The 24,928-nt window shown below is 39.8% G+C and overlaps 3 protein-coding genes across 8 annotated transcripts in view; all 3 read left to right on the top strand.

Annotated features, from left to right (window-relative positions):
* The first annotated feature begins 211 nt into the window (after window positions 1–211).
* Window positions 212–4,675, top strand: LOC117473327 (retinol dehydrogenase 13-like). The gene is given in 8 exon segments (XM_034118871.1): window positions 212–380; window positions 2,307–2,379; window positions 2,381–2,426; window positions 2,518–2,673; window positions 2,930–3,034; window positions 3,134–3,346; window positions 3,468–3,569; window positions 4,189–4,675. Coding segments are annotated over 8 exon segments (1,068 nt in total). The 5' UTR covers window positions 212–315; the 3' UTR covers window positions 4,497–4,675.
* A 2,944-nt stretch (window positions 4,676–7,619) lies between these two features.
* Window positions 7,620–11,722, top strand: decr2 (2,4-dienoyl CoA reductase 2, peroxisomal). Of its 3 annotated transcripts, none has more exons than XM_034119351.1 (10): window positions 7,620–7,692; window positions 8,285–8,386; window positions 8,496–8,564; window positions 9,170–9,221; window positions 9,314–9,449; window positions 9,699–9,823; window positions 10,069–10,162; window positions 10,233–10,337; window positions 10,997–11,185; window positions 11,411–11,722. In XM_034119351.1, the coding sequence occupies exons 2-10, from the start codon at window positions 8,286–8,288 to the stop codon at window positions 11,443–11,445; spliced, it is 906 nt and encodes a 301-aa protein (XP_033975242.1). In that variant the 5' UTR covers window positions 7,620–7,692; window position 8,285; the 3' UTR covers window positions 11,446–11,722. The 3 variants fall into 3 exon arrangements, with proteins under 3 accessions (XP_033975242.1, XP_033975243.1, XP_033975240.1); XM_034119352.1 differs by having other exon boundaries at window positions 7,637–7,814; window positions 10,997–11,246; XM_034119349.1 differs by having other exon boundaries at window positions 7,637–7,814.
* Window positions 11,723–12,967: 1,245 nt separating this feature from the next.
* Window positions 12,968–24,928, top strand: part of rab11fip3 (RAB11 family interacting protein 3 (class II)) — a 32,039-nt gene continuing 20,078 nt past the window's right edge. For 2 of the 4 annotated variants that reach the window (XM_034119357.1, XM_034119353.1), the window contains exons 1-2: window positions 12,968–15,837; window positions 22,330–22,423. In XM_034119357.1, coding sequence (XP_033975248.1) covers window positions 14,218–15,837; window positions 22,330–22,423 — 1,714 coding nt within the window. In that variant the 5' untranslated portion in view covers window positions 12,968–14,217. The remainder of the gene's footprint in view (window positions 15,838–22,329; window positions 22,424–24,928) is intronic. The other 2 variants (XM_034119354.1, XM_034119355.1) reach the window with 2 other exon arrangements.

The following is a 24,928-nucleotide window of genomic DNA, read 5'->3' on the forward strand; positions in this document are numbered from 1 at the left end:
GATTAAAAACACCTTCATTTTAACAGTACCCCTTGTACCCCTCATCCTGAATACATTTTCATGGAACAATTTAGTAAAAAACACACTAACATTTATTTTATTGCTTGTTTTATGTGTTTAATTCAATTGGGACTACATTTCCCACAATTCCACTTGGTATTTGCTCCTCGCTGTTGGTTGGCACCAGTTGATGACGCTAAAAACATGCGCATGTAACCTTGTGCTAGTGTGCAGTGTTGTTGTAAAACCAGCTATTGAAACGGCGTTAAAACATATTTTAATGTTATATTTAGCATTCAGAGATATTCGGTAGTCATGAACAAATATATTTTACCAGTTTCTGTCTTTGGGACAGTGTTTGGAGTTGCTGTTTTACTGAAGTGAGTACAAATGACTGTCTCTGTATCATGATGTAACTGTACATTTCACACTGCATGTGTCACATTTGCTGCTGAATACAGTGTTAGCTTTACATTCAGACTTAGTTAACAATATATTTACTTAATATAATGTCTAGTTGGTTCAAAACCTACTTTTTGTTGTACTGGGTTGAAGTTAGCTTCATTGGTTTAGGTTTTAAGTATGCTTAAGTAGTATGTTATTTCCTCCCATTATGAGTGATTAACACTTAAGCTGTTATATACAAACCAGTACACAACATTTTCACAAAGAACAGCCCAGTTATATACATATATCTTCTTCATAAAGGCAGCTTTTATAACAGGGTGGATGTATTGGATTGAGTAGATGTAAAGGTGTTAATGACATTCTGCTCACTCATCCACAGTTAATAAGGATTGTGTGAACGCTGGGGAATTCTTTGTTTTTCTGTGTTATCTCACTTACAGTGGTTTACATGAAGTTATGAGCCTCAATAGTTCATTCAGTTCAAGTCAAGGAACAAACACCTTTTTTTGAAGGTGAGGTCAAAAGTTCAAGACTGTGATGAAAACAAAAACATTGTGTGTTTCAGTCACACAACTGGATTCATGGCAGAATAAACCTATGAGGGGTTTTCTTGGATATAGTTCAGCTGGTTGGCCCCATCTTTATGCAATTTGAACAGTATTAATAGGCTGGTTGTCCCCAAGTTTGTTGTGCAACCAATTCAACATATCCAATATGTACCACAACACTGAAAAAAGGACCTTAAAGGTCCCATGTCATGCTTTTACGGTTATTACCCGTCCCCTTGTGTGTTATGAAGGTTTTTATGCATGTAAACGGTCTGCAGAGTCACAAACCCTCAAAGTACACCCTGTAGCGAGTAAAACTCTAGCACAGAAAAGACCTGTCTATGCTGTCCCAGAACGCCTCGTTGGAGATTTCTCTTTTTCCATTGTTTTCTTCCTGGGTACAGTGACGTGCCCATACCCAAATGGACCCATTGGTCCAAATGGCCCAATCCGTGGAGCCGTTACGTTACACACACACTGTCAATCTTTTCTCAGCTGCAACTCCGCCGATTTCTCCTCCCTGAGACGGCGGGACGCGGCGAGGCTGGGACTCGCTGTCTCGCAGACGGCCACTGGGCTCACAGGGAGGGAGGGGGGGGGGGGGCAGGAGCTCCAACAAGCCGTTTAGGACAGAGAGTGAATACACATACTATACAGAGATGTTGTATGAGAAACCAATGTGATTTTGGAAAATTGCACAATATAAATCTATTTTAGTATACCTCAACAATGGAATTATGATCAGTAGAAATGGCCATGACATGGGACCTTTAACTTAGATTTTGACACAGGTAACTGCAATAAAGCTTGGCCCACTTTAAAAACACTACACAGCCATAGTCAATCCGCAGGGGTTGTTTCCCTTATGTTTATGATTAGGAGTCATGCATACATTTTACACTTAGCTACGGCCCTTATTGCATCAGTTAATATTGTGATTAAGTGCTGCATATTCCCAAACCATTTAAATAGCACAAATCAGTTGCACAGTAAACCCTGAGCTGTACTGGGCCCCTTGAGGTGACTGTACTGGATATAACTTGAGTATGATTTTCCTCAATAAATGTTAATTTCAGCCTCCGGTACAATATTTTATCATTTCCCATCTGACAAAGCTTATAAAAGGAGCTCTCTATCCTGCTGTATAAAGATTTTCCTGAGTGAAAGCATTGGGCTGATCAATTGGCGGCTGTTATAATATGTAAACAGACAGGTAAGGTAGACAAGATAGACAAAGTTGAGTCCAGGCTCATTAGGAAGCAAGAGAGACAGAACTGAGATGTCCTGTGTTTTATGCTGAAATAGGAGGCTTGTTTAAATGCAATGGCCCTAAACTAATTATTCTTATAGGGAACATATGACTGGAGGCCGGTGTACTAGTAAAGCTACCTTAAATGGGAAGACTGTGGTGATAACGGGAGCAAAACACCGGCATCGGGAAAGAAACCGCCCGGGACCTGGCAAAGAGAGGTGTGGAGCAAATATCTGATTTGGTCATACAATCTTCAGTTGTTATTTTGCTCACAATGACATGCTTCTTTCTCCATTCTGGTATCATCAGGGGGTCGGATCATTATGGGATGTCGGGACATGGAAAAGTGCGAGACAGCTGCCAAGGAAATACGAGGGAATACCCTGAATCCTCACGTTTATGCTTGCCAACTCGACCTGGCCTCAATGAAATCCATAAGACAGTTTGCAGAGAAAATCAAACAAAGTGAGGAAACAAAACAAGTCACTGTCACTACAGTTATGTGTTCAGTTATAGAGATGAAGCACACCATAAAAGCTTATTTAATATGATTGTAAGTTATAGTTATACCATTTTAAGATCATATGGCTGTTTTTTATCAGTAAGTGATTTATGTCTGTTGTCAAGTTTTGTGTGGAAACCAGGAAGAGTGGCTTTACATCAGATAATGGGGATCCTAATAACATCCTAACATCTTAAAATCTATGTTATTGTCTTGCAGAGGAGCAGCGTGTGGATGTTCTGATAAACAATGCAGGGGTCATGAGATGTCCAGAAGGGAAGACAGAAGATGGATTCGACCTGCAGTTTGGAGTTAACCACCTAGGTACCTCATTTAAATCAGACTGAGTTTTTCTAAACTCTCCGAATGTAAGCTTTTTTGAATGTAAATATCTGAACTCGATCACCACCTGTCTTCCTCCAGGCCACTTCTTGTTGACAAATCTTCTGCTGGATAAGTTGAAAGAGTCCGCCCCCAGCAGAGTGATCAACCTGGCCTCCCTCGCCCACATCGTTGGAAAGATGGACTTCGAGGACTTGCACTGGGAGAAAAAGAAGTTTGATACCAAGCAGGCGTACTGTCAGAGCAAGCTTGCCAATGTTCTGTTCACCAGAGAGCTCGCCAAGCGATTACAAGGCGAGTCCACTGGCTGCTGCCTATGTGGGCATGTGTGGGAGGGAGTAGGGACTGTGTTCTTCTTTGTAATTGGCCATTGGATATGTATTTTTAAAACAATGTGTGTGTGTGTGTGTAACAGGCACAGGAGTCACAGTGAATGCTGTGCACCCGGGCGTTGTTGCCACGGAGCTCGGGAGGCACACCAATCTGCACCAATCACAGTTTTCCACCACTGTGCTCAGTGAGTATCCTGCTTCCTTATTGGAGTCTGAGTTTAGAGAAATCAATAAATGTTAATCTAATGCAAATGCACAAATTACCTTGGACTGTATGAACTCTGTTACATGGCATTAGTCTATTCTTATCTACTCTGTATGCATAAATACACTTTAACAGACTGCATTGCTACTATAAAAAGTGTCCTACTGACAACCAAGTGTAGATGTTATTTGATTTTAAATTATTTCCACGGTTTAAAGTCAGTGTTGGATTAAGTATTTAGATTCTTTGTTGAAGTAAAGGTTGCAATACCACTTAAAAAACTCCATTAACCATCTTGAGATATGGTACTTCAGTAACAAAGGTATCTGTTCATGTATTACATATTTATACATATACACATCATTAGTCTACAGTGTTTTGTTTTACAGTACAGTATTCTAGTACTTGTTCCATCCTATATTTTCATACTTTACTCATTCCTGCATTTTATTATTGCACTAACATGTTTTTATATCTTAGGTATTCTCTATGTTGCATTGTTGGATGTGCTTTGGATTTAATATTGTAATGTCAACAACTATGCTCTAACTGTATGTATAAATACAAATAAAACATTTTCATTTTGAACCCCCCTACAGGTCCTTTTTTCACGCTGTTGGTGAAGAGCCCAGAGCTGGGGGCCCAGCCCAGCATCTACCTGGCCGTGTCCGAGGAGGTGGAGGGGGTGACGGGGGCGTACTACGATGTAATGACAGAAAAGGAGCCGTGGCCTCAGGCTCTGGACGAGGACGTGGCTCTCAGGCTGTGGGAGGTCAGCAGCAGGCTGGTGGGTCTGGAGGAAGAAGGACAACTGAAGCCCCCGACAGAGGTCCAGAGCAGAGCTGCCCAGCCGGCCCTCACACAGCCGAGCGGACAGAGCGCAGATGTGGGAGCTGAGGGCCTGTAGCTGGCCTCTGGACCTTCAGGGGATAATGGACCTTTTATGGCTTGAGCTGTGCCAGGCGCGCTGAAACAACTCTCTGTCTGAGTCTGAGTGTCTGCTTGTCTCTGTAAATGTATTGTTTTGTACAAGCCTTCATGTTCCTGCATCAGGATATTTTCTTTAAAACATGGCAGCCTTTGAAAGTGGACTCTGACTTCTTTTTTTAAATCAATCAATCAGAATGAAAATACTTTATTTATCCTGGGGGACATTGGGTTTTGTGACAGTTCATTTATTTTGAAATTAAATAAATAAAACATAAAAAATCAGCACATTGATATGAACATAAGAAGTTTATGTACAATTGTGCACAGTGTACTCCAATAAAGTGACACTATGTCATATATTAGCACTTTCATTACCCTGCAAATGAAAATGTCTTAAACAAACACACTCTTTAATATACTCAGGGGTTTGCTTCTTCCGCCTCATTTGGTCTGATATGACCCGTAGCCTATAGAGGCTAATGTTGGCAATCTTCAAACAGATATTGCCATGTAATGAACATTAGTGAGTCACTTTGTTTCTTTGACTTTTCTACTTATTTAAGGGCTACTTTTACACAATACTTTAGTGTTATGCCTCCTGGAGAATTCATCCCTGAAATCACATTATACATAAGCACAGACAGTATCTCACACAGACATAAGGAAAATGAGTGAGTCAAGTCCCAGTCAGTCATTTGAACCACATGTATTTACAGCAGAAGGCATTATTATACATATTTACTGCAGGTTCACATTGAGAGAGTTGCAAATGGTTATTATTGTGGATTGAAGCAGAAAATAATGACAAATAGCGCCATCTGGCTGCTAGAGTCTAAATACAGACGGTAGTTTTATGTTTTTGTCATTTGTCTTACAGATCATGCAAACAACACTGCTCATCATGTATCTAGGTGTGCAGATTTGTTCAAGTGTGTAAATGTTTTCTTTATATTGAAAGCCTTTGATTGAATGTATGTAAACCTGATAAGGAAGCCAGTTTGTAGATTACTTTTTGTAATCCATAATAGAAATATCAAGGTTCAAGGTTCTTTATTTGTCATACGAACATAGCTACAGACTAGTTATGTCGAAAATCTTAGGTCACAGGCTTCTCCAACAGTGCAACACAATAATACAGATAAAAAGAAAAATATAGTGGAAGTAAATAAGAGTCTATATGCAAGCTATTGGAATGATATATTAGATAAATAGATAAATAATTACTAAGTAGCAGATGAATGTTATGGATGTTGTTTCAACAGTTCAGGTGTTTAACAGTCTTATTGCCTGTGGGATGAAACTGTCTCTGAATCTGGTGGTTTTTGTCCGGATGCTGCGGTAACGCCTGCCAGACGGTAGCAGACTGAACAGTTTGTGGCTGGGGTGATGGGGGTCTTTTATAATCCGGAGGGATTTCTTCCTGAGCCGCTGGGAGTAAAGGTCCTCCATGGATGGCAGCTCCGTCCTGGTGATGTTCTGTACAGTTTTCACCACCCTCTGTAAAGCCTTATGGTTGATGGTGGTGCAGCTGCCGTACCAGGCCGTGATGCAGGCATGCAGCCAGTCAGGATACTCTCTATGGTGCACCTGTAGAAGTTGCAGAGTATCCTGGAGTCCATGTTGAAACTCCTCAGCCTGCGGAGGAAGAAGAGCCGCTGTCGAGCTTTTTTTGGTGATGGTGATGGTGTGAAGAGTCCATGTCAGGTCCTCAGTGATGTGGACACCGAGGAACCTGAAGCTGCTGATTCTCTCCACCGTAGTCCCATTGATGGCGATGGGGGCGTACAAATATGATCGGCTTTAAACGTGTTAATGGTTATTCATTGCAGATTGCATTGTACTGCATTGGACTGCAAATCACTTCCCATACAGTACCATTTTTTTTATTATAATATTCACAAAAATCAGAAAATGCTAAATACTTCTTCTGGAATTGTTTGTGTAATGTATTATACTTGACTAAAAATATTGATATTGTAGAAAAAGCGAACACATTCAAACATATACAGTAACGGTAGGTACAGTAAGAAGTCGAACACTATAAGGTCATTTGAGGTAAAGCCACACTGCTTAACCTTTCTCTGGTATAAAATGAATTAGCACTAAACTAATTTAATTAACTTTTTGTTTTGCTTTTGCTCTTGTTTACTCTTGCCTCTTAAAAAACAAATCAAGTTACAAAAGCACTCATCTCATTTTCTAATCGTCTCAGACCTCTCAGTGCAGAATACCCATCCCAAAAGTATTTGAGAGATCCATTGCATAGGGCTTTTTCCAACAGTGAATCCCAAAGTACAGATCAATACGGGACACTCTCTGCTCTAATGCACACCGATCATCATTTTCCCTGAAACTGTAAACCCTGGATCGTTTATTTCAGTGTTGGTTTACCAGTGGAGGCTCGCGCTGGTGCCTTCCCAGAGGATGATGGTTATTGTAGACGAGCAACACAATCACTGGGCTCTTCTAAGCTGTCCAGATTGTTAGAGACTGTACACTCCCTAGAGCATGGTGCTGTCAGATATACTTTCTAGAATTAAATAAATCAACTCTGACCTCTAACGTCTACTTATACTATTTTCTAACCCTGTTTTATGTGTGTATCCTTCACAAAGTGGACAAATAACTCAAATTGTTTACTTTTAAGTACAATTAGTTATACCACAGTGAAGAAATACTGTTTTACAATTAAAAGTCCTGTATTCAAATGTCATTTCAAATAAGGTATGAAAGAATTAGCAACTAAAAAAAGAACTCATTCTGCACAACAGCCCATTTGAAAGAAATTATTATATCATCGAGTTGATATTTCAACCTATAATAATACATGATCTGTTATGATTAGATTCTCCAAAGAAAGTAATAAGGGTATTATTTGCCTCAGATCTTTTGTGCTCAGATCTAGTATTTAGTAGCAGGAAATGGAAATACTGCATTAAAAAACAACTGTCTCAAATTGTACTTAAGTACAGTATTTAAGAAAATATGTTTAGTTACTATCCAGCACTGACATTCTTCCTATATTAACTTTGTCTGAATCAACAGTTGGACAGTGAGATATTTGTGCTCTTGAACATACCCCTACCGGACTTCATTTCCCAGAATGCCTGGCTAAAGAGGCAAAAGTTAGCGTCCAAGGTACAAACAGTGTCCCCTGCAAAGAAACACCTAAGGTGAATAATAAATGTGAAGGTGGCTCGTCAGAGAAACGTCTTGCTTCGTGTGGAGGTCGTGTTTCTTTGAAAGGAGTTGGACGGTCTCAGCGCTAACAAACTAGCTTGGTTTTTTTCAAAAGGTAAAACTACAGCAGCAGCTAGCTTCAACTAAACTTCACTGCGCAGTCCTTACATTTTAAAACTGTTTGCACTCTGCAGATGTAGAAAGCATTAAAGTAACTTGATATGTTTACAGGGATAGACAAAATAAGATACAACCATTACATTATGATACTTTGTGCGTGAAGTTGATTCAGTCAGTTGCTAAAGCCTTGAAGTGCATCGTTGTGATAACTGCCACCATAACCTTTTTTATGTAACTGCCTTGACTCACTTGTTAAATATGAGTAAGTATTGTCACAGGATGTGTTACATGTCTTCTGGACAGTTGCTGCCACTGTTGTTTATTTAGTAGAAAATGACAGAATGTGAACACAAGTACTTCGAATCAGAAGTTTAAGAGGAAGTTATGCATTTACAGCCCAGTCTTATACTGCTTTGTGATTAATGTCAATGTAATTGCTAAACATTTATATGCATTATCTATCAGCATGGCAGAGCCACAGAAAAAAGGAGAAATGCTCCCTGAAGATGTTGGATCAGATGACTGCCTGACTTCATACACACACATCTACAGTCCAGATTTGTTAAAGTACGTATGAAAATAATTGTCCATTGACTGGCCAAGGTGAGCTAGTTGTTGACATGTTTGTTGCTGTTCTAATTACATTATCTATGATGGTTTCCCCCTTATTTTCCAGAGATCAGGTGGCTTTTATCACAGGTGGTGGATCTGGAATTGGACTGAGGATAGCTGAAATCTTCATGAGGTGAGAAAACGTATTGTTTTGCCATAACATGCCCAGTTCAAGAACATCACAAATATTTAAAGTCCAATTTATCTAATTCATACATGCACAGGTCTTATGAACGCATGTGTTATATTAGAATAAATCCATGTTAAGGAATAAATGCTCTCTCAGCAATATGTTGTCACTATTTATCAACGGCAAAATGTGTGACTGAGATAGACTGTATGTACTTTAAACCTTCTGGTTGTGTTATCTCACAGCCTGACATTCATAATTATGCTTGTGTGACAAAGTTGACAATACTCTACTCATGTGGTAAAAGTCTCTCTTGCTAAATTAGAGGAACACTTTGTAACTTTACCTGTTGTCTATTTTACAAGCAGCCAGATTAACATCAAATGAAACTTCTGCTCTTGACACTAACATTTATCAATTATTGTTATTTTTTGTGTGCTTTTGGCCTTTTCTTTTTACCTTGCATTCACTTCCAGTACTTCTGTCCTTCACTCTGTTAACTATTTCATCCTAAATGAATCCCCCTGTCTTCCCTTCAGCTGAATCTATTCAAGCATTACATACTTGTGAAAAAAACTTGTGTTTTCTTCTTTCTTCTTTTCTTTCAGACATGGCTGTGACACAGTGATTGCGAGTAGGAACTTGGACAAGCTCAAAGAGGTGATTCCTCTAACTTATTTTCCATAAATTCTGTATCTCAAATTATAACTAAATGTATTGGCCTTATACAATCTGATTTTGTGTCACTCTAGGCAGCTACGAAGCTGTCTGCAGCATCTGGACGCCGCTGCCTCCCTCTGTGTATCGATGTGAGGCAGCCTGAGAGCATCGCAGCTGCTGTGGAGGAGACCCTGAAAGAGTTGGGTCGCATTGACATCCTCGTTAACAGTATGTAACACTTTAAAACATGTCTGGAAATGATCACCTAGTTTGTGTTGCCAATACATTTAAAGTTGTCTAAATGGTGAATATGTGCAAATGACCTTTAAACAACTAAGAAAGTTTTTGGTTTAATCATCAACTTTTCAGATTCTGTGTATCTTTGTCTTCTATCTTTGCACCCTAATCTCCTTTACAAACTATTACGTCACTAGCTTTAATGGCTTTGGTTAAAGTCATGGTTGCTATTGTTGACAGATGCTGCTGGAAACTTCCTCTGCCCGGCTTCGTCACTCTCCTTCAATGCCTTCAAGACAGTGTTGGAGATAGACACTATGGGCACATTCAACACCAGCAAGGTGGTTTATGAGAAGTGGCTGCAGGTACAGTATTCTTTCTATCTATGGGACACAATATGTCTCAGTTAAGGACACACTAGTCTTAGTTAAGTGTTATTGATCATTTCAATAAGATTCACTCATTGCAATTCAATTTGGTCACCAATAAAGGACAGTATAGATCAGAGATTATTGATTACCTTGTGTTTAAATGCTTCTGCTGTCTGAAGCTCATTTTCATAATTTACCCATGGCATTGTTTTTGACACTCCCATCATTTTTGTGTGAAGGATCATGGTGGTTGCATCGTGAACATCTCTGCAACACTTGGATACAGGGGGCAGGCCCTTCAGGTGCATGCTGGCTCTGCTAAGGCTGCAAATGGTAAGAACTTTTTTAAATGTTATAAAATCATATTACAATTTGAATCTAATGACTGAATCTTGTCCCCAAGATGCCATGACCAAGCACCTGGCGGTGGAGTGGGGCCCCAGTGGGGTGAGAGTCAACACCGTGGCTCCCGGTCCTGTCTCTGGCACAGAGGGCTTCCGCAGACTGGGTAAAGATTTAACGCTATATCGACAAAAAACAGCTGATTTATGGGTAATCCATTAACACTTGTGTCTCACGCTTAAGGAAAAATGGTCCCCATAAAAACCCATGTAAACCACACTTTGATTTGATCCCATGGCCATTACAGCATAAAAACATCAATTGTGTTACATCAAACTTTTAAATTAATGGCCTTGGCTTAAAAATGTTGCTTTTTTTTTCTACTATTTCCTACAAGATTGATCCATTATATCATGTTTTTTTATTTATTGGCCAACTACATGCTATATTCCTAGACACAAACAATGCATCAAATTCAAAGTTTATGCTTATCATTTAAATTCTCAAAAGAATCACACTAGAATATAGTAATAATAATAGTACTAGTTATCTTTTTTAACCCTGACCCTAACAACACTGGTATTTTGTAAAATAAGTGGCATTTAAATAGATATTATTCATAAAATAAATGATCAGTTGGTAGCTAGGATCAGCACATATGTTTGTTAAATGATTAAACTTGTGGAATAGGTATTTATATTTATAATATTTGTATGGCACTTTTAACTTGGAGGATTAATTGGCAGTCTTTTATAAAATAACAATAAACGGAAGCAGTATTTCAATGTAACTGAGCTTGTATTTCTTTTTCTCTTAATGCCTCAGGTGGCCCCAGAGGCGAGGCTGCTGGTGCGTTTCAGTCCATTCCTCTGCAGCGAGCGGGCAACAAGACAGAGATGGCCCACTGCGCTCTCTTCCTGGCCAGCCGGGCCTCCTCCTACGTGACGGGGGCCATCATGGTGGCTGACGGCGGAGCGTGGCTGACTTCCGCTAACGACGTCTCCATGCTGATGGGTATAGCCTCTAAATCTGCTAAACTCTGAACAGGGGATACTCTGTCCTCCTCCTGACCCAGGTGTGTAGGAGGAGGTGCAGCTCTCCATGTGGAGAGACTGTGTGACTGGAAATGTGAATGTTCTGTGCATTGTATCACATCTCTGATATCAATTCTGATGACAGGAATACAGCAGTGTAACCCCTATTTAATCCACTTGTTTTTATTTTCTTTCTTTTTTTCAGGTTATTGGTCATCTGAAAAGAAAAGAGACAAGTGAATGCTGAAAAAATACTAATTTAGGGGCCATCTGTTGGCCATGTACAGTATTTGCTTTAAGTATGTATTGCTGGTAGAGTTTAACACAAAGATATACGAAATGCTATATTTTATAATCTTAATAGTTCAATTATATAACAATTCCGGGTTTTTTACCAATTACAATGCTGTGTAGCGTCATCATGCATTTCATGTATAGTCATGTTTATCAAATGCCGTTTAATGTGATTTTTGTAATACATTTCATTTATAAATAAAACATTAATAATTACAGTTTACTATGGCAAATACTTTTGTTTGTTTTTAGTAATGTACAACTACTGTCTCCATCTTGCCTTCTTTTCTGTTTGACTGGCATAAGGACACGCTTTACTTAATCTTACCTATTTTATTGATGCTATGAATTTGTACTTGTTTTTTTACTTTATATCTCGTTATTAAGTGACACTTTGATATTTTTTCCCTTGTTTATTTATATTAATAGGGCGAATATAAATTATATAAGTGGTTCCCTACCTACCAAATCTAAGGTGCCACAAGTTGATTAAGGAAAATATGACATTGGTGGTACTGTTCCCTTATTTTTTTGTTATGACTTTTCTCTTGTGAAAATGTGGATGTTATAATATTCATATTTTAATTATAATTGAATATAGTTTGTTCTGGTGTTCCTCAGACTGAAACATTTTATTTTATGACTAAAATAGGATACAGCAATTGCACACCTGAAGACAACAAATACTTCTGTAAGTCAGATGGGGGCGCCAAAACATTACATTTGCAACCACTTAACATGACCAAAACACATCTCTCCACTTGAGGTCTGCCAACTATTACATATTGTTTTAAATGTAAATGTAATTATTTTACTGAATAGTTTATGCTTACAAGCAGAGGTGGGATAAGTTCTCAGATCTTGTACTTAACTAAAAGTAGAAAAACCAGAGTGTGGGATTTCCTTCCTGTCATAAGTAAAAGTCCTGCATTCATAATGTTACTCAAGTAAAAGAACAAAAGTATTAGCATCCACATATACTTAAAGTACCAAAAATAGAAGTAGTCATTATGCAAATTGACCCATATCAGAATAATGTTATATATTTTGACAACAATTATTGATGTGTTTATCAAGCTGGTAAAGAGGCAGGTAGTTTTAATAAATGTGTATGCTGCAGGGTAGCCTTTGAATTTTAGTCTCCAGGTGTGACTAAAGTCTTATTAAATGTTGATTATATTTCACAGACTGAAACTTCTACCATCCTGAAGTCCCTGAAAGCTCCTCTTGCTCACCCTGAACTTTAACCTATGTGGTGCAGAGATGCTTGCCCACAATGTATGCATATGTGTGCAGGAAGATGACTAGAATAAAACCCTTGGGTATTGTGCAAAAACAAATCATAAGGCACCATTTGATAGCTGCTATGAAACCAGATACTGCGGGGTGTTTTGTACGCTTGCGTGAAACGTCAGTGGTGTGTATGCGGCTGGAGGAGTAGGAGGAGGAGGATGGGACACTGCTGATGCTGATGCGAGAGCTTTCCGTTTTCTGTGATCAACATCGGAGGACTGACTGCCAAATGATGGAGCTTTTTAGTCCTATTTCAACCCCTTTTTGTTCCGTTGTTGACCTCAAAATGGGACGCAGTGGCTGATGTGTTTTGGAGACGGATATCACAGGAGAATTTGAGGTGGAATCATCGGTTTCGTCTCGTCACTCGTCTGGCCTGACACAGGTGGATTTGCCGCTGGAAAACGGTATCGAAATGAAGACATAATATTGGACTATAACAAAGGCAACAGTGTCTTTAGCTTCCTATTAAAACAGTGGAATATCCTAGCTACCATTTGGTGTAATATAACACGGAGAGGTAGGAGATAGACTGCTTTTCGTGTCTGCTAGCTAATAGGCTAATTTCGCTAGCTAGTCAGTTAGCATCTTCTCTGGCCAATGGCACGGCAGAAGTGGGATGCTCGAAGGAGGAGTTAACGTTAGTTGCTAGCATAAATTCATTGGTAGTTCTCACTGTCGGTGTTATATTTAGTTTACCGCTTTCTAATGAGAGATTTGAGGTTTTAACTTGAGGTTTGTTTAGTTTACAGAAACACATCGCTGCTCTTTCGACTCCTGAGCAAATTAGCTTGCGATGCAGAAGATAGGATAATCGGCTAGTTTGAGCTAATGTTGACAAACTGTTGACTGAACGTGTTAATCTGTATTTGTTCAAATTGGCTCACGGTTGGATATGTTGTCAGTCGTTTTTGTTAGTTAATTTCTGAAGAGTTATTGCTGTGATATGCCAGCTTGCAGGCCGATGTGAAGCATGTTGGCGTTGGATGGTGTGAAGCGGAGACATTTGGAAACAACCAGGAGAGGACCTGCCATGACAGAGAGTCACATAGTAGGTCAAAACTCATTAAAATCAGTAAGGGTAAGACAGTAACTTAGTATGAATTTATTATAAATTTGGGTAACAGTGTTGTCAAGATGTGGATGGCAATTGCTGAAGTTAAAACACAATATACTATGTGTTAATCCGTTGCCTTTCTGAACCTCTTATTGCAATTACCCCTACCACTCTACATTCTAAAAAAAAAAATACAAAGCCTTCCTGCATTGTTTTAATGAGGTAGACAATGCTTTATATACTTTCATATCATATCTGAGATGTGTAATGCCATTTAAAAACATGGCATTAAAGTTGAAGAGCTGGATCTGGACAGTGAGATAATTCACCAGCTTTTGTGACGTTTGTAAAGTGGATCAGCTTTATCAATGGAAGCGACAGTCCTGTCTGGCCCTTTGGGGCACACACAGTGGGAGTCAGAACTGCCATTTCCTCTCGGATTTCACTCTCTGGAATCAGACAATGGAGGTGTGCTCTGTCAAAACAAGGGTGGCCAGACAGGTTTGGATTTCTTAAACGGCGATCAAACATCACAACAAAGTGAAGAAGAACACATTTACCAGGACAAGCCGGCAGGGTTGGACAACCTCATAAATATCTCTGCTTTTTCCTGTGGAGATTTGCAGTTTGAGGGAGATCAGTCCAATATTTCCAAAGCTTCTCTCCATGGTTCTTGTATAGAGGAATTGTCCTTCACAGAAAAAACTGAGCCACCTGATGAACTAAGTGACTACACTTTGTCATGGTTATTTTCTCCTAAACTCACTGATGTGGTTGGAAAAAACACAGCCCATGAGGAATTGACTTTGACGCAGGAAGCCCCTCTTGAGAGCTCAAATTCCCTTAGTAGTGAAGCTGGGCTAATAAGTCTCAGTGTACCGGGCTCTCCATCGAGAATTTCCAACACAGGAGATCCATTTTTGTTGGTAGATCTCCTCTCATATGAAAACTCTTGTCCCCCTGCAGAGTCCTCGGGTGAGTTGAACCCACAGGGTGTCAGTGAGGACGACCTGTCACAGGAGGAGCAGGCAGGACTCCCTCCCTCACCGAGCAGGGAGACTTTGTCACCTGAAACCGGAGACAAAAGTTTATTCCCTGATCAAGTGACTGATCTACCTGTTACCTGCAGCATAGGTGCACTTGAGAACTGCCTCCCACATGACCACGTCAACAGCACACCGCTGGAGAGTTTGGAAGGATCTCTGCCTTTGTTGGATTCAGAGGTTCCAGATTGTGACGGCAGTCTCAGCCTGTGCCCCGCCAGTCCTGCCTCTGTTATCTGCACAGGTGCGCCATTAGATTTATCAACAGAGGAGTCGGAGGTGGAACATGCAGGAGCTACCGTAAATAGAAATGTGACTTCAGACCAAGAAGGTGAGAATGACTCATTTGCTCTGGGTCTGTCGGCTGAACCTCCGTCACTGACGGTGCCTGCGGCTGAAGATGCCTTCATCCAGGGTGAATCCACCAGTGAGAGCTGCCATGTGGAAAATGAATCGAAGGATTTAATGGATGAGAATATTTGTTCTGAAGCCAAAAATCAGGGGAACGAGGCAATGGCTTTGGATCTGTGCCTGACTGCTGAGGAGGTCCACGACGAAGACATTTGGGACTTGAAACCTCAGGAGGATGTACAAATTGGAAGTATTTCCGATACAACAACTAAAGAGAAGGAAGAGGAGATGTTTACGGACAATAACCAGCTTGAAGGATCAGATTGTCACGACATGGCTTCTTTTGATTTTTCAGTTCAGGACTTACACAATTCTTCTCCTGAGGCAGGATGGACTAGTGAGCAAACTGTGGAGACATTATCTCTCTCTAAGATGGTGGGAGGTGACTCACTGCCAATGGTCTCAGCTGAGAGTACGAGGGAGGAAGATGTCTCCCCACTAAAAGCTGTGTTCGATGCTTTAGACCAAGATGGCGATGGATTTGTTCGTATTGAGGAGTTTATGGAGTTTGCTGCTGCCTATGGGGCCGATCAGGTGAGATGCCTTCCTTTTCTGTTGACTTGTTTGCCTCCAGCCTGCAGCTACTGGGTAATGCATGCTGAGGGAAGTTCTGTGCAAAACCATATAAAGCGTCATATACGTAAATGATTTATAATTGATTTTCTACTTAACCTCTGAGAGCTTCCTGCAAAAAGCCTGCTTAATTCAATCATCTGAAATCCGTCTGGCCGAAGTCAATTTGCTACGAGTGTTTCCAGTCCTTTAGGATGTTAATCTCTTTGTTTTAATACGTAAAGTGATTGAAGGTGGTACAACTTTATATAACATTGTATAAAGGCATTTGAGTATGTTGTTTCTAAAACTCTGTGTGATTTTGAACCCCCTGTTTTGTGCTTGCATGCTTCCTACAAAAGAAAGCAGCTCCTATAATTTGGTGTTATAGATTTGGTTAATACTGCGTCATGTTATTAAAACAATGCCTGGATTAGTTTGTCATCTATAGTTGGCCAGTTTTCAAGAGTCCGGATTTGGGTTATCATGCAGATAAGTATGTCAAGCATATTGGCTGTAATTAATTCTCTCCGGCCCGTCACTTCTCCATATGTCAAATGACAAACCGTCATCGCCACATTTGCATATCCTGTGGATTGGGGATAATCTCTAGAGAAATGGCGGATGAGCCTCTCTCCACCCATCACCCTCACCCATGTGTTGCTTTTGTGAAATAGTTTCACTGTTACTTGCAAGGGAAGGGACAAGGAACAACTCCTAAACATGAAACCTTTTGAATCAGATGGTGTCACGTGATGATTGAGATTGATAATTGTACTTAGTGAATCATGTATGTATGTATGTAACATTATTGCCATACTGTATTATATTGGTCTTTTGAGCATGGTAGTCTCATGCTCTGGGGTAAAAAAAAATGACGTCAGTTTCTTTTCCTGTCAGACATGCTTGTCTGTCTGGATGTTTACAAGAACTGCACTGAGCTTCAGCATGTGATCACACCATTTGTAAATAACAGTTAAAGGGCGGATGCAAACGCAGATGTAAATGGTAGCAGGAAATTACCTTATCTATCAAGTGTGCCCTGATGAGCATGTATGGGATATCTTTTCAACTAATTTCTATTTGTTCATGAAGCAATAAGAATAATAGTGTCACTTATAGCATTTTTTATCCATTTGAACATGTTTTGTTAGTCTTATATGGGGCTGATTCAGGCAACCTATTTAATTCTGAACATATTAACCAGCTTAATTTGACTTCTTTTGGCTGAACTTTGAACATGGCTTTTGGGTTAGGATGGGAACTAGTTGGTACTCCACACACAAAGTGTATTGCCGGCTCACTAATGCTTTTTAATCCCTTTTCCCCCAGTTCAAAGCGCCTCTGTTGCCCCTGATCTGTCCCGTGTCTAGCCGTAGGTATCTGTGGCTCCCCATGCAGACAATTTGAAGGATTAAGAGTAAAATGTATTTTCCTGAGTCAGAGGGACTCCATGGTTTAGGTACAACTGCCCATGACCTTGTTTTGAGGGACAAGAGTGGAACGTTTGTTAGTCTAATGTAAATGAAATCCACCTGTTGTTTTGCTAGGCAGTTTTGACCATGAGACATTTACATGACATCTCTCATAGGTGTGGTCTGTGTTACTGTCATTTCATAGTGTTTGGTTTCTGAGTTCTCCCCGTCTCTCCTCCCAACTATCTAGGTTCCAGCTGTTTCCTTTGGATCTTTGTCTCTTAAAAGGTTTTCCTTGGACTGCCAACCAGATTGTACAGATTGATTACTTGTGCGTCTTTTTTAAATGTGTTGGCTATCTGGTTCGCAAGCGCTAATTTGTGCCCTTGCAAGAAACTCCTCTCAGATTTCTGTCCTTCCGTGATCAGAGACGGAGACATAGGCTTTGGCGTGTTTGCCTTTTTCATTTACAATAAGTAGGCATGCAGGAGACAGTCTTATCTTCAGAATGTGTGGAATGTTATATAATGGATGTAACATTTCAGTGGATTTGGTATTCATTAGCTGAACTCAAGGACCAGTGGGAAAGTCAGGTCTGATCTAACAAGGCCGACATGCAGCTGAATTAAGAGTGAGGTTTGTTTCTTTGCTGAGCTAGAAAATGGTTTAATCTTTTCATATCAGCTTGCAATATTTATATGCTTTTCATATTTGAATAAGCTATGCCCTTGTATTTTATCTGGAATTTAAAGTGGTTTCAATAACTTTCAAGCCTGGATCAGATTAGTGAAATTATACTCTTGCACCATGGTGGTAAAACAGGTATTTTAGCTGTGTGGTTGTGAAAACCAAAGGGCAATAGGTCACTAATTTATAAGGACATCCATAAGTTCGCTTAAAAACGATAAAAGTTTCAAATTGCCCATTGGGATGTAAGCCAAGTGGAACTGGTGTCAAGAGCTGCACTTAAGATGTCACTGGGAGTTTTCTTAGCAGGATTTATTGTGTGATTAACAACGCTTGGTTTAGTTGTGATTTTCTTATTACATTTTCTTTTCTGGTGAGCATATACACAGGAGGTTTTCATATTTAAATGGTCAGAGTTTGGTTGTTTTGTGTTGGTGTGTTTTATTGTGTACCACACTGCACATATCCCAGCAACCTGTCAGGCACAGCAGGAAGGTATTCATGAGGTATTTGCATGGATGTTCAGCTGGCGCTTGTCTGCTAAACATGCAAATATTTTATCCAGAATAATTCCAGGATATGATTGTGACCATGGACAAAGACACATTCTGCTTTGTGTGTGGATTTAATATGAGCATCCTGTCACATAGAATCATAAGAAGACAATATAGTCTGTTGATAATGGGGCTGCAACTAACGATTACTTTCATAAACAATTAATCCGCAGATTATTTTCTAGATTTGTTGTTTGGTCTATAAAATATTAAAAAATGCCCATCTATAAAACTGCCAATACTCCACTGATCTAGTCTCTCCTGGTGTCCCTCAGGGTTCAGTTCTCAGTTCCCTTCTTTTCATCCTGTGCAAAAAACTACATTTCTGAGGTTTTTGATGTCATTTTCTGCAATTTTTGCATCAAAATGTACTTTAACGATTATTTATTCTCAAAACGGTATGTGATTTTCTTTTAATTGACTTCTTGTTAAGTCGACTAATTGTTAATGTTGCATCTCTAATTTTAAACACATTTAACTTAAAACATGCCTTAAAAGCGTAGCCTTTACCACTTCTTCTTGGTGAAACATCTTTTTCAGGAAAACCACTTTGACATAGACTTACTATAAGAATGTCAACCTTTAGATATCCAGTCAGTGCCATAAAACTATATTGTGTACAGCAGTGATATGTTTTAGGAACACTTATGAGGAGTGAATGCTGGCCTACTAATCAGGTACTGATCTACTTTTTGATGAATACCAGAAAGAAATGCCCTCAAACATGAACTGTCCTGCAGGCATGTGCCAAATCTGTGAATTCAACTATTGAAAAGATTTTCCTAGCCACCACTGATAGGATTCACTCACTGGTTTTGACCCTAATTCTGCACAATAGCCGTACTGAACTGCATTGTGGTCGTGTCTCTCTTGTCAAACGACACTCCCGACCCCACTTTGGCCAGCCTCGTTCCCCTCACCCGCTGCTTTTATGTTCTGCCCCTCTAATCCACAATGGAATGTCCCATGCCCTGAATCGTCCCCTCTCTTGAGTTCACTTTTGTCTGTTATGTGTGTCAATGTTTTATATCCTAAGATCATTCTGCTTTTTTTTTTTTTCATCATCTTTTGCCAGCCCACTAGGCTTATGATCACGGTTATCAGAGTTTTGTGTAGGAACTATTGCGAAGTCCCCTCCAGGAAAGACTCTTACCAACGGGTATTCTTCTCATGGGGTTATGCACAACGACGGTCTGTGTGGAGGCGGTCAGGCGTGCCCCGGCACTGATTAGACACAAATAGAGGAAACAGAAAAACCACAGTGCCTTCTCTGCACCGCTGAGCAGTGGAACTGACAGAGTTGCCTTTAGTTTGTATCTGTCTTTCCACTGTCTCTCTGGGCTGTGCTTGTTAGGTGTAACAATTACAATTATTACATAAGACATTATCAATTAAAATACCGTGAATTACATTTAAGAAATCAAAGAGACGGATAAGAAATCTTTTAATACAGTATTCAAATAAATACTCATCCAGAAAGTACCAGTTTTTATTAAGTAAAAAGAAAACAAATAAGGCAGGTCAACAACATTAAACTAATGCATTAATAAGTTAAATTGGTCAATTTGCACTCACCCCTTTTTTTTATATTAGGGTTTGCAGTAAACATTATCAATAATCTGCTAAAATGTTTTGTTTCTGTTTGCTAAAAACGTTTGAATAATGGCGACCAAGGATCGTATTACAAGACCCAAATAGTTGTGGTTCTACAGTCAGATTTTTGTACTCCTTTTTAACAGAAGATAAATCAAGTGGTTAACCAATTACGTGATAAATGGATGGCATACTTCAAAGAGGCTGTCTTTAGCAAATCTTTTCTTCTCTCAAGTAGAGGCGAGAGGCTTTCAGTTTGCCAGCTTAACATCTGTGGAGAGGCTTTACCAGAGTCCTGGGGCTGAAATAAAACTTTACTGGAATTACTATCACCTCTAGTTTTTTAGGTTAGACCTAGGAATAGCCACTACGCTCTGCTCACAAGACCTGAGGGGCCTGGCACTGCTGCACAGGCTTAACAACTCTGATGTAGGCCATGAATTGCTTCCATATTATAGTAGGTTTACAGTGCTCTGGTAGCTTGTCTGTCAGTTACTTTAAGCCGTTTTAGTTGTATGTTATCCAACACTGGCTCACTATTTTACTGCAGATGCTAAATCTAATAATATTTCAACTGAATTATGACAGTTTCTGACACTCATCACACCTCAGTTTTCTCACCTCACCCAGCAGAGGTGTTTCTGAACAGCTTCATGGAACATTATTTTCAGTCAACTCTGATTCTCCATTGTGACACGAAACTAAAAGCTAACGCCCACCGTTGAGCGCGGCCACACACTTCTTTTCACAAGTTCAATCCTTTTTTAAAGAAGTCATTTCTTCACCCACCCTTCTTCAGCTTACAGTATCTTCTGGAGCAAATCTACTGTAGGTTCAGAATTGCAGAGAAAGAAGTACCATGCGTCTTGAATGCAGATGTTAAACTTAACATTTCAGTGTGAACATCCACTCGGATAGTTCAGCCACTCCCCTCCTCTCTCTCGAAGTACAGCTGGCCTTAATTAACCAAACCAAGATCATAAGCCACAGGGGTTTTTGGAGTCAGTTTATTAGGAGTTTCAGCCTTCTCAGCCTCTCTGAGTTGGAGCTCAGCGTTGCTAAGCAGATCAGCTTGTTTTCATGTGTAACCGATACATAAAAGTGTAGGAGAGAGGCCGCACACACACTGAAAATCTCGGTGAAAAGACCGTGTTCTCGTTGTGTGCTAAGCTTCTTCGAGGAATAATGTGAGCTGAAACCACAGAAACCTCGCCCGACATACTCCCAGGCTCCTTCCAAGTCAGTCATACACCCCTTAAATTATGCTGTAATAGTGGGTTAGCATAATTTCTTGATGGATGACATTTGACTCGGTCTGTTATTTGTTTAAATCGGTTTCGATTGCTTGGCGCCACCAATAATTCTGCAAAGAACAAAGCGCATATTTAGTTCCCAGGTCTTTGTAAATAGGGCAATCTGCCAACACACAGGTGAAGGCTCAGATCAGATTTAATTTCACTTACAGTAGGAGTCCATTTTTTATTAAAAATAAATAGTTGATTCAAGGCACACTTGTGTTTTATCAATGATCTGAGTTCCTGTTGTTACTTAAGCGCACATCCGCCTGTTGCCAGGTTACAGACTGAAGAATATACAGGTGCAGTTACATAAGCATTAAACCAGAGTGCAGCTAAGTTTCTGTGCACACAAGGCTTTATTGCTTTACATTATATAATGTTCATGCATGTAGTGTAATAAATGTCCTACTTACTTGCTTCCATAAGCTATCTTTAATTGTATTACTTCAGATGGTGGTAAACTGCAAAGCTTTCAGTAACTGTTTGCATGTTCAAAGATAATAAAAGCTGTACCCTTTGCAAACCTGTACCCTGTTAAACTCACTCGACGTTCAGAAGTTGTGTTTATTGTCGACTTTTTGCTTCTGTAATCAAAAATCTTTGCAGCTCACGTACTGTAACTCTGCAGTAAACCTGTCATGTTACTGAAATGACCTCAAGAAAGAGTTCTTAGTAGATGTACGTGGAACAAATCAGATCCAGTTCTGGCTGTTTCTCCTGCATGTGCTGTTTTATTGAAGTCAATGTGCTAACAGTGCACTTATATCATTGTATCCCATGGGCTGAAAACTTCCCTTTACATAATCTATGACATAAACTTGAAGCATCCAAGTGGAACATATGATAAAGCTATGGGTTAAGGATTTTCTGCAGCTGCTGCCATGATGGAATTGAAGTTTTAAATGTCGTGTTTCTTTAATGTTTCAGGTGAAGGATCTGACCAAGTTTCTGGATCCCAGTGGTCTGGGAGTGATCAGCTTTGAAGACTTCCACCGGGGAATCACTGCAATCAGCAATGGAGGTGAGTTATGAGATTTGTTTTCCCTTCAAACTGGTTATCTTGTGTTCTCTTGTTGTGCACCTTTTGGCCTGCTGTGGAAGACTCTGTGTTCTACATTGAATGATCTGAAAAACCTACCTACTCAAAATATGCTGACATAGAAATGTCACGTGTAACGAATGCTTTTATTGGATATGTTAACACATTCATCACAAATCAAAAAACGTTGCTACATGGTGAACCTCTGCGTCCTGATGCTGGTATTCTATCTGTTTGTAGTACGCGGTGTGTGTGTGTGTGTGTGTGTGTTAGAACATTTATTTTCTACTTTTATATTGGCTAACCTGCCGTTAACGCAATTCTGCTGTAAAACTAAAAACCTGCCCAGGCAGCAAATACTTACAACCTACATTTAGTCTCCAGCATCTGGCTAATTCTCTCCGCATTCCCCATGGCGCTCAAATCATGTTGTCAATACAGTATGTTCACATCCATCGCTTAGCTGAAGGATTTTAAAAGGAAAGGCAGAAGACTGACCCAAATTCTGTGGACTCAAACTACTGTTATTCTGTCTTAAATCGCTTTGCTGCACTCCTGTTCCACTTTATACGCTTTAAAACTAATCTTGTAATGATATTGTATTTCCTCCTTAAATGGGAACACTTTATTAGCCCTTCTTCACAGTTATGTTATGGATTTAGAAACCCCAAAGTGACATCACTACCAGCAGTTTACAGCACACGCCGGTGGTGTTGACACGATGCACAGGTTGTGTTGACCTAACAGCGATAGTGCCCCGTTTGCCTGGATCCACCCCGCATATTGATTGGTGGCCTTCTTTCCCAAAGCCTTCTGGGTTGCACAGCTCCGGTTACTCTTGTCATTAATAAGTAATGCGCTGGAAAGCATGAGATGCACGGACACCATGGGCTCGTTGGCGAGGTTTCAGAGCGGGAGTGGCAGAGAGATGGGGTTTGGGTAGAGAGTCCTATTCAGCTAAATAATTCACTGTCCTCTCTCTCTGCTCTGGCCTCTCTGTTTCACCCGTGTCACTACTCACAAAGCTTTGTTGTTAAGACAGAGCACTCAGACAGGTATAAACATCTACAAAAACACATTGTTGCGGAAATAGGAAATAATGTGCCTTTTTTTAAAACACATTATATAAACTCCTCCTCATTGTAGTCGTGTGTCCCTGAATCTGTTTTTGTTGCCTTGTTTTGCTAACTCGCATATCATGTAACCATGATGTAATGAGTGAGAATACAACAGGGGATCATTGACAATGTTCCCGTTACTCACTGTCCTCCTCTCTGAGCTCCCTCCCTTTAGTATTTCTCTGTGTAATCAGCCATGTGGAGAATGCATCAGTTACTTCCTCACAGTTTCCCATTAGTGTGTGAAGATCAAACCTGAACTGTAACTTCCCAGGTCGTTCACACACTGCTGAAAGAATTCCACTATTCTTGTAAAGGCATTTTTTTGTTTTTTTCAGACCAATGTTATGTTCCCTACCACAGTTTCTTCCCCATCTGTGCTCTGTCCAGTTCCTAAATGGTCATCACGTTTTAATATTAGCTAGATTGCACTCTGCTAAATCAGGGGTGGGGAACCTTTTTCCTCTCAAGGGCCATTTACATTTTTTCAACATCCTCCGAGGGCCGTTAAGTTAAAAGCATCTATTTGGTGCACTTTGAGAGCAAAAATTAGGAGATCTATGGATACATCTCTCAACACCCATATGAAACAGAACTGTAAACAGATTTTCTTTATGGATATTTTACAAATCACTCCCCTTTCAAACTGTATTCTTGTTTATTAATAACAACTTTTTTTTACTGTCATATAGTATTTTATACCGGTTTACTTTATTCTCTTATATTTGTATAACTATAATGATCATATAAAGATGTTTCTTTACCTCACTGGTTGTAGAAAAAGCTTCTTATATTCATTAGCATAGCTAGCTAACCAGATGCTAATAACAACAAAGTTATTGACTGTATGATCAGTATGTCAGATGAACAGATCGCCACTGGGCTTACAACTAAAGACACAGCCACGCAAAAACTGCGGCATGTGTACGGCTCCTTATGGGTACTGCAATTTTTGGAAGTGCCGTAGTGACGTTCTGGTGCTCTCCGTCAGAACTACACATCTGTCAGACGAGACATACACCACGTGATGACACGTTAGCTTGTGTTGTGTTCAAGGACCCTGACCTTGGCCAAATCTTCAAAGATGGGCCAATTTATCCTTTAATCGACTGACGGATAAATAATCCCCAACTGTTTCGATAAATCGTTGACCAAAAATGTCAGAAAATGCTCTTTTCAGTTTCTCAAATATTGAGATTTCCTGCTTTTCTATGTTTTATATCAAATTAACGTGAATATATTTTTGTTTTTCGGACTGATGCAAAAGGACATTTAAAGACTTTGCCTTGCACTCCGAGAAACTGCATTAACATATTTTTATGATATTTTTTTGACAATACTATTTATCTACGAATCTAGAAAGAATATA

Source organism: Trematomus bernacchii, unplaced genomic scaffold (assembly GCF_902827165.1).
Source record: "Trematomus bernacchii unplaced genomic scaffold, fTreBer1.1, whole genome shotgun sequence".
Taxonomy (NCBI): Eukaryota; Metazoa; Chordata; class Actinopteri; order Perciformes; family Nototheniidae; genus Trematomus; species Trematomus bernacchii.

Excerpts from the sequence above, each read along its gene's own strand:
- decr2 (XM_034119351.1), top strand. The coding sequence starts at position 8,286 with ATGGCAGAGCCACAGAAAAAAGGAGAAATGCTCCCTGAAGATGTTGGA. Across the intron at positions 9,222-9,313 it reads ACTTGGACAAGCTCAAAGAG|GCAGCTACGAAGCTGTCTGC; the intron begins GTGATTCCTCTA and ends GTGTCACTCTAG. Across the intron at positions 10,163-10,232 it reads CTCTGCTAAGGCTGCAAATG|ATGCCATGACCAAGCACCTG; the intron begins GTAAGAACTTTT and ends CTTGTCCCCAAG.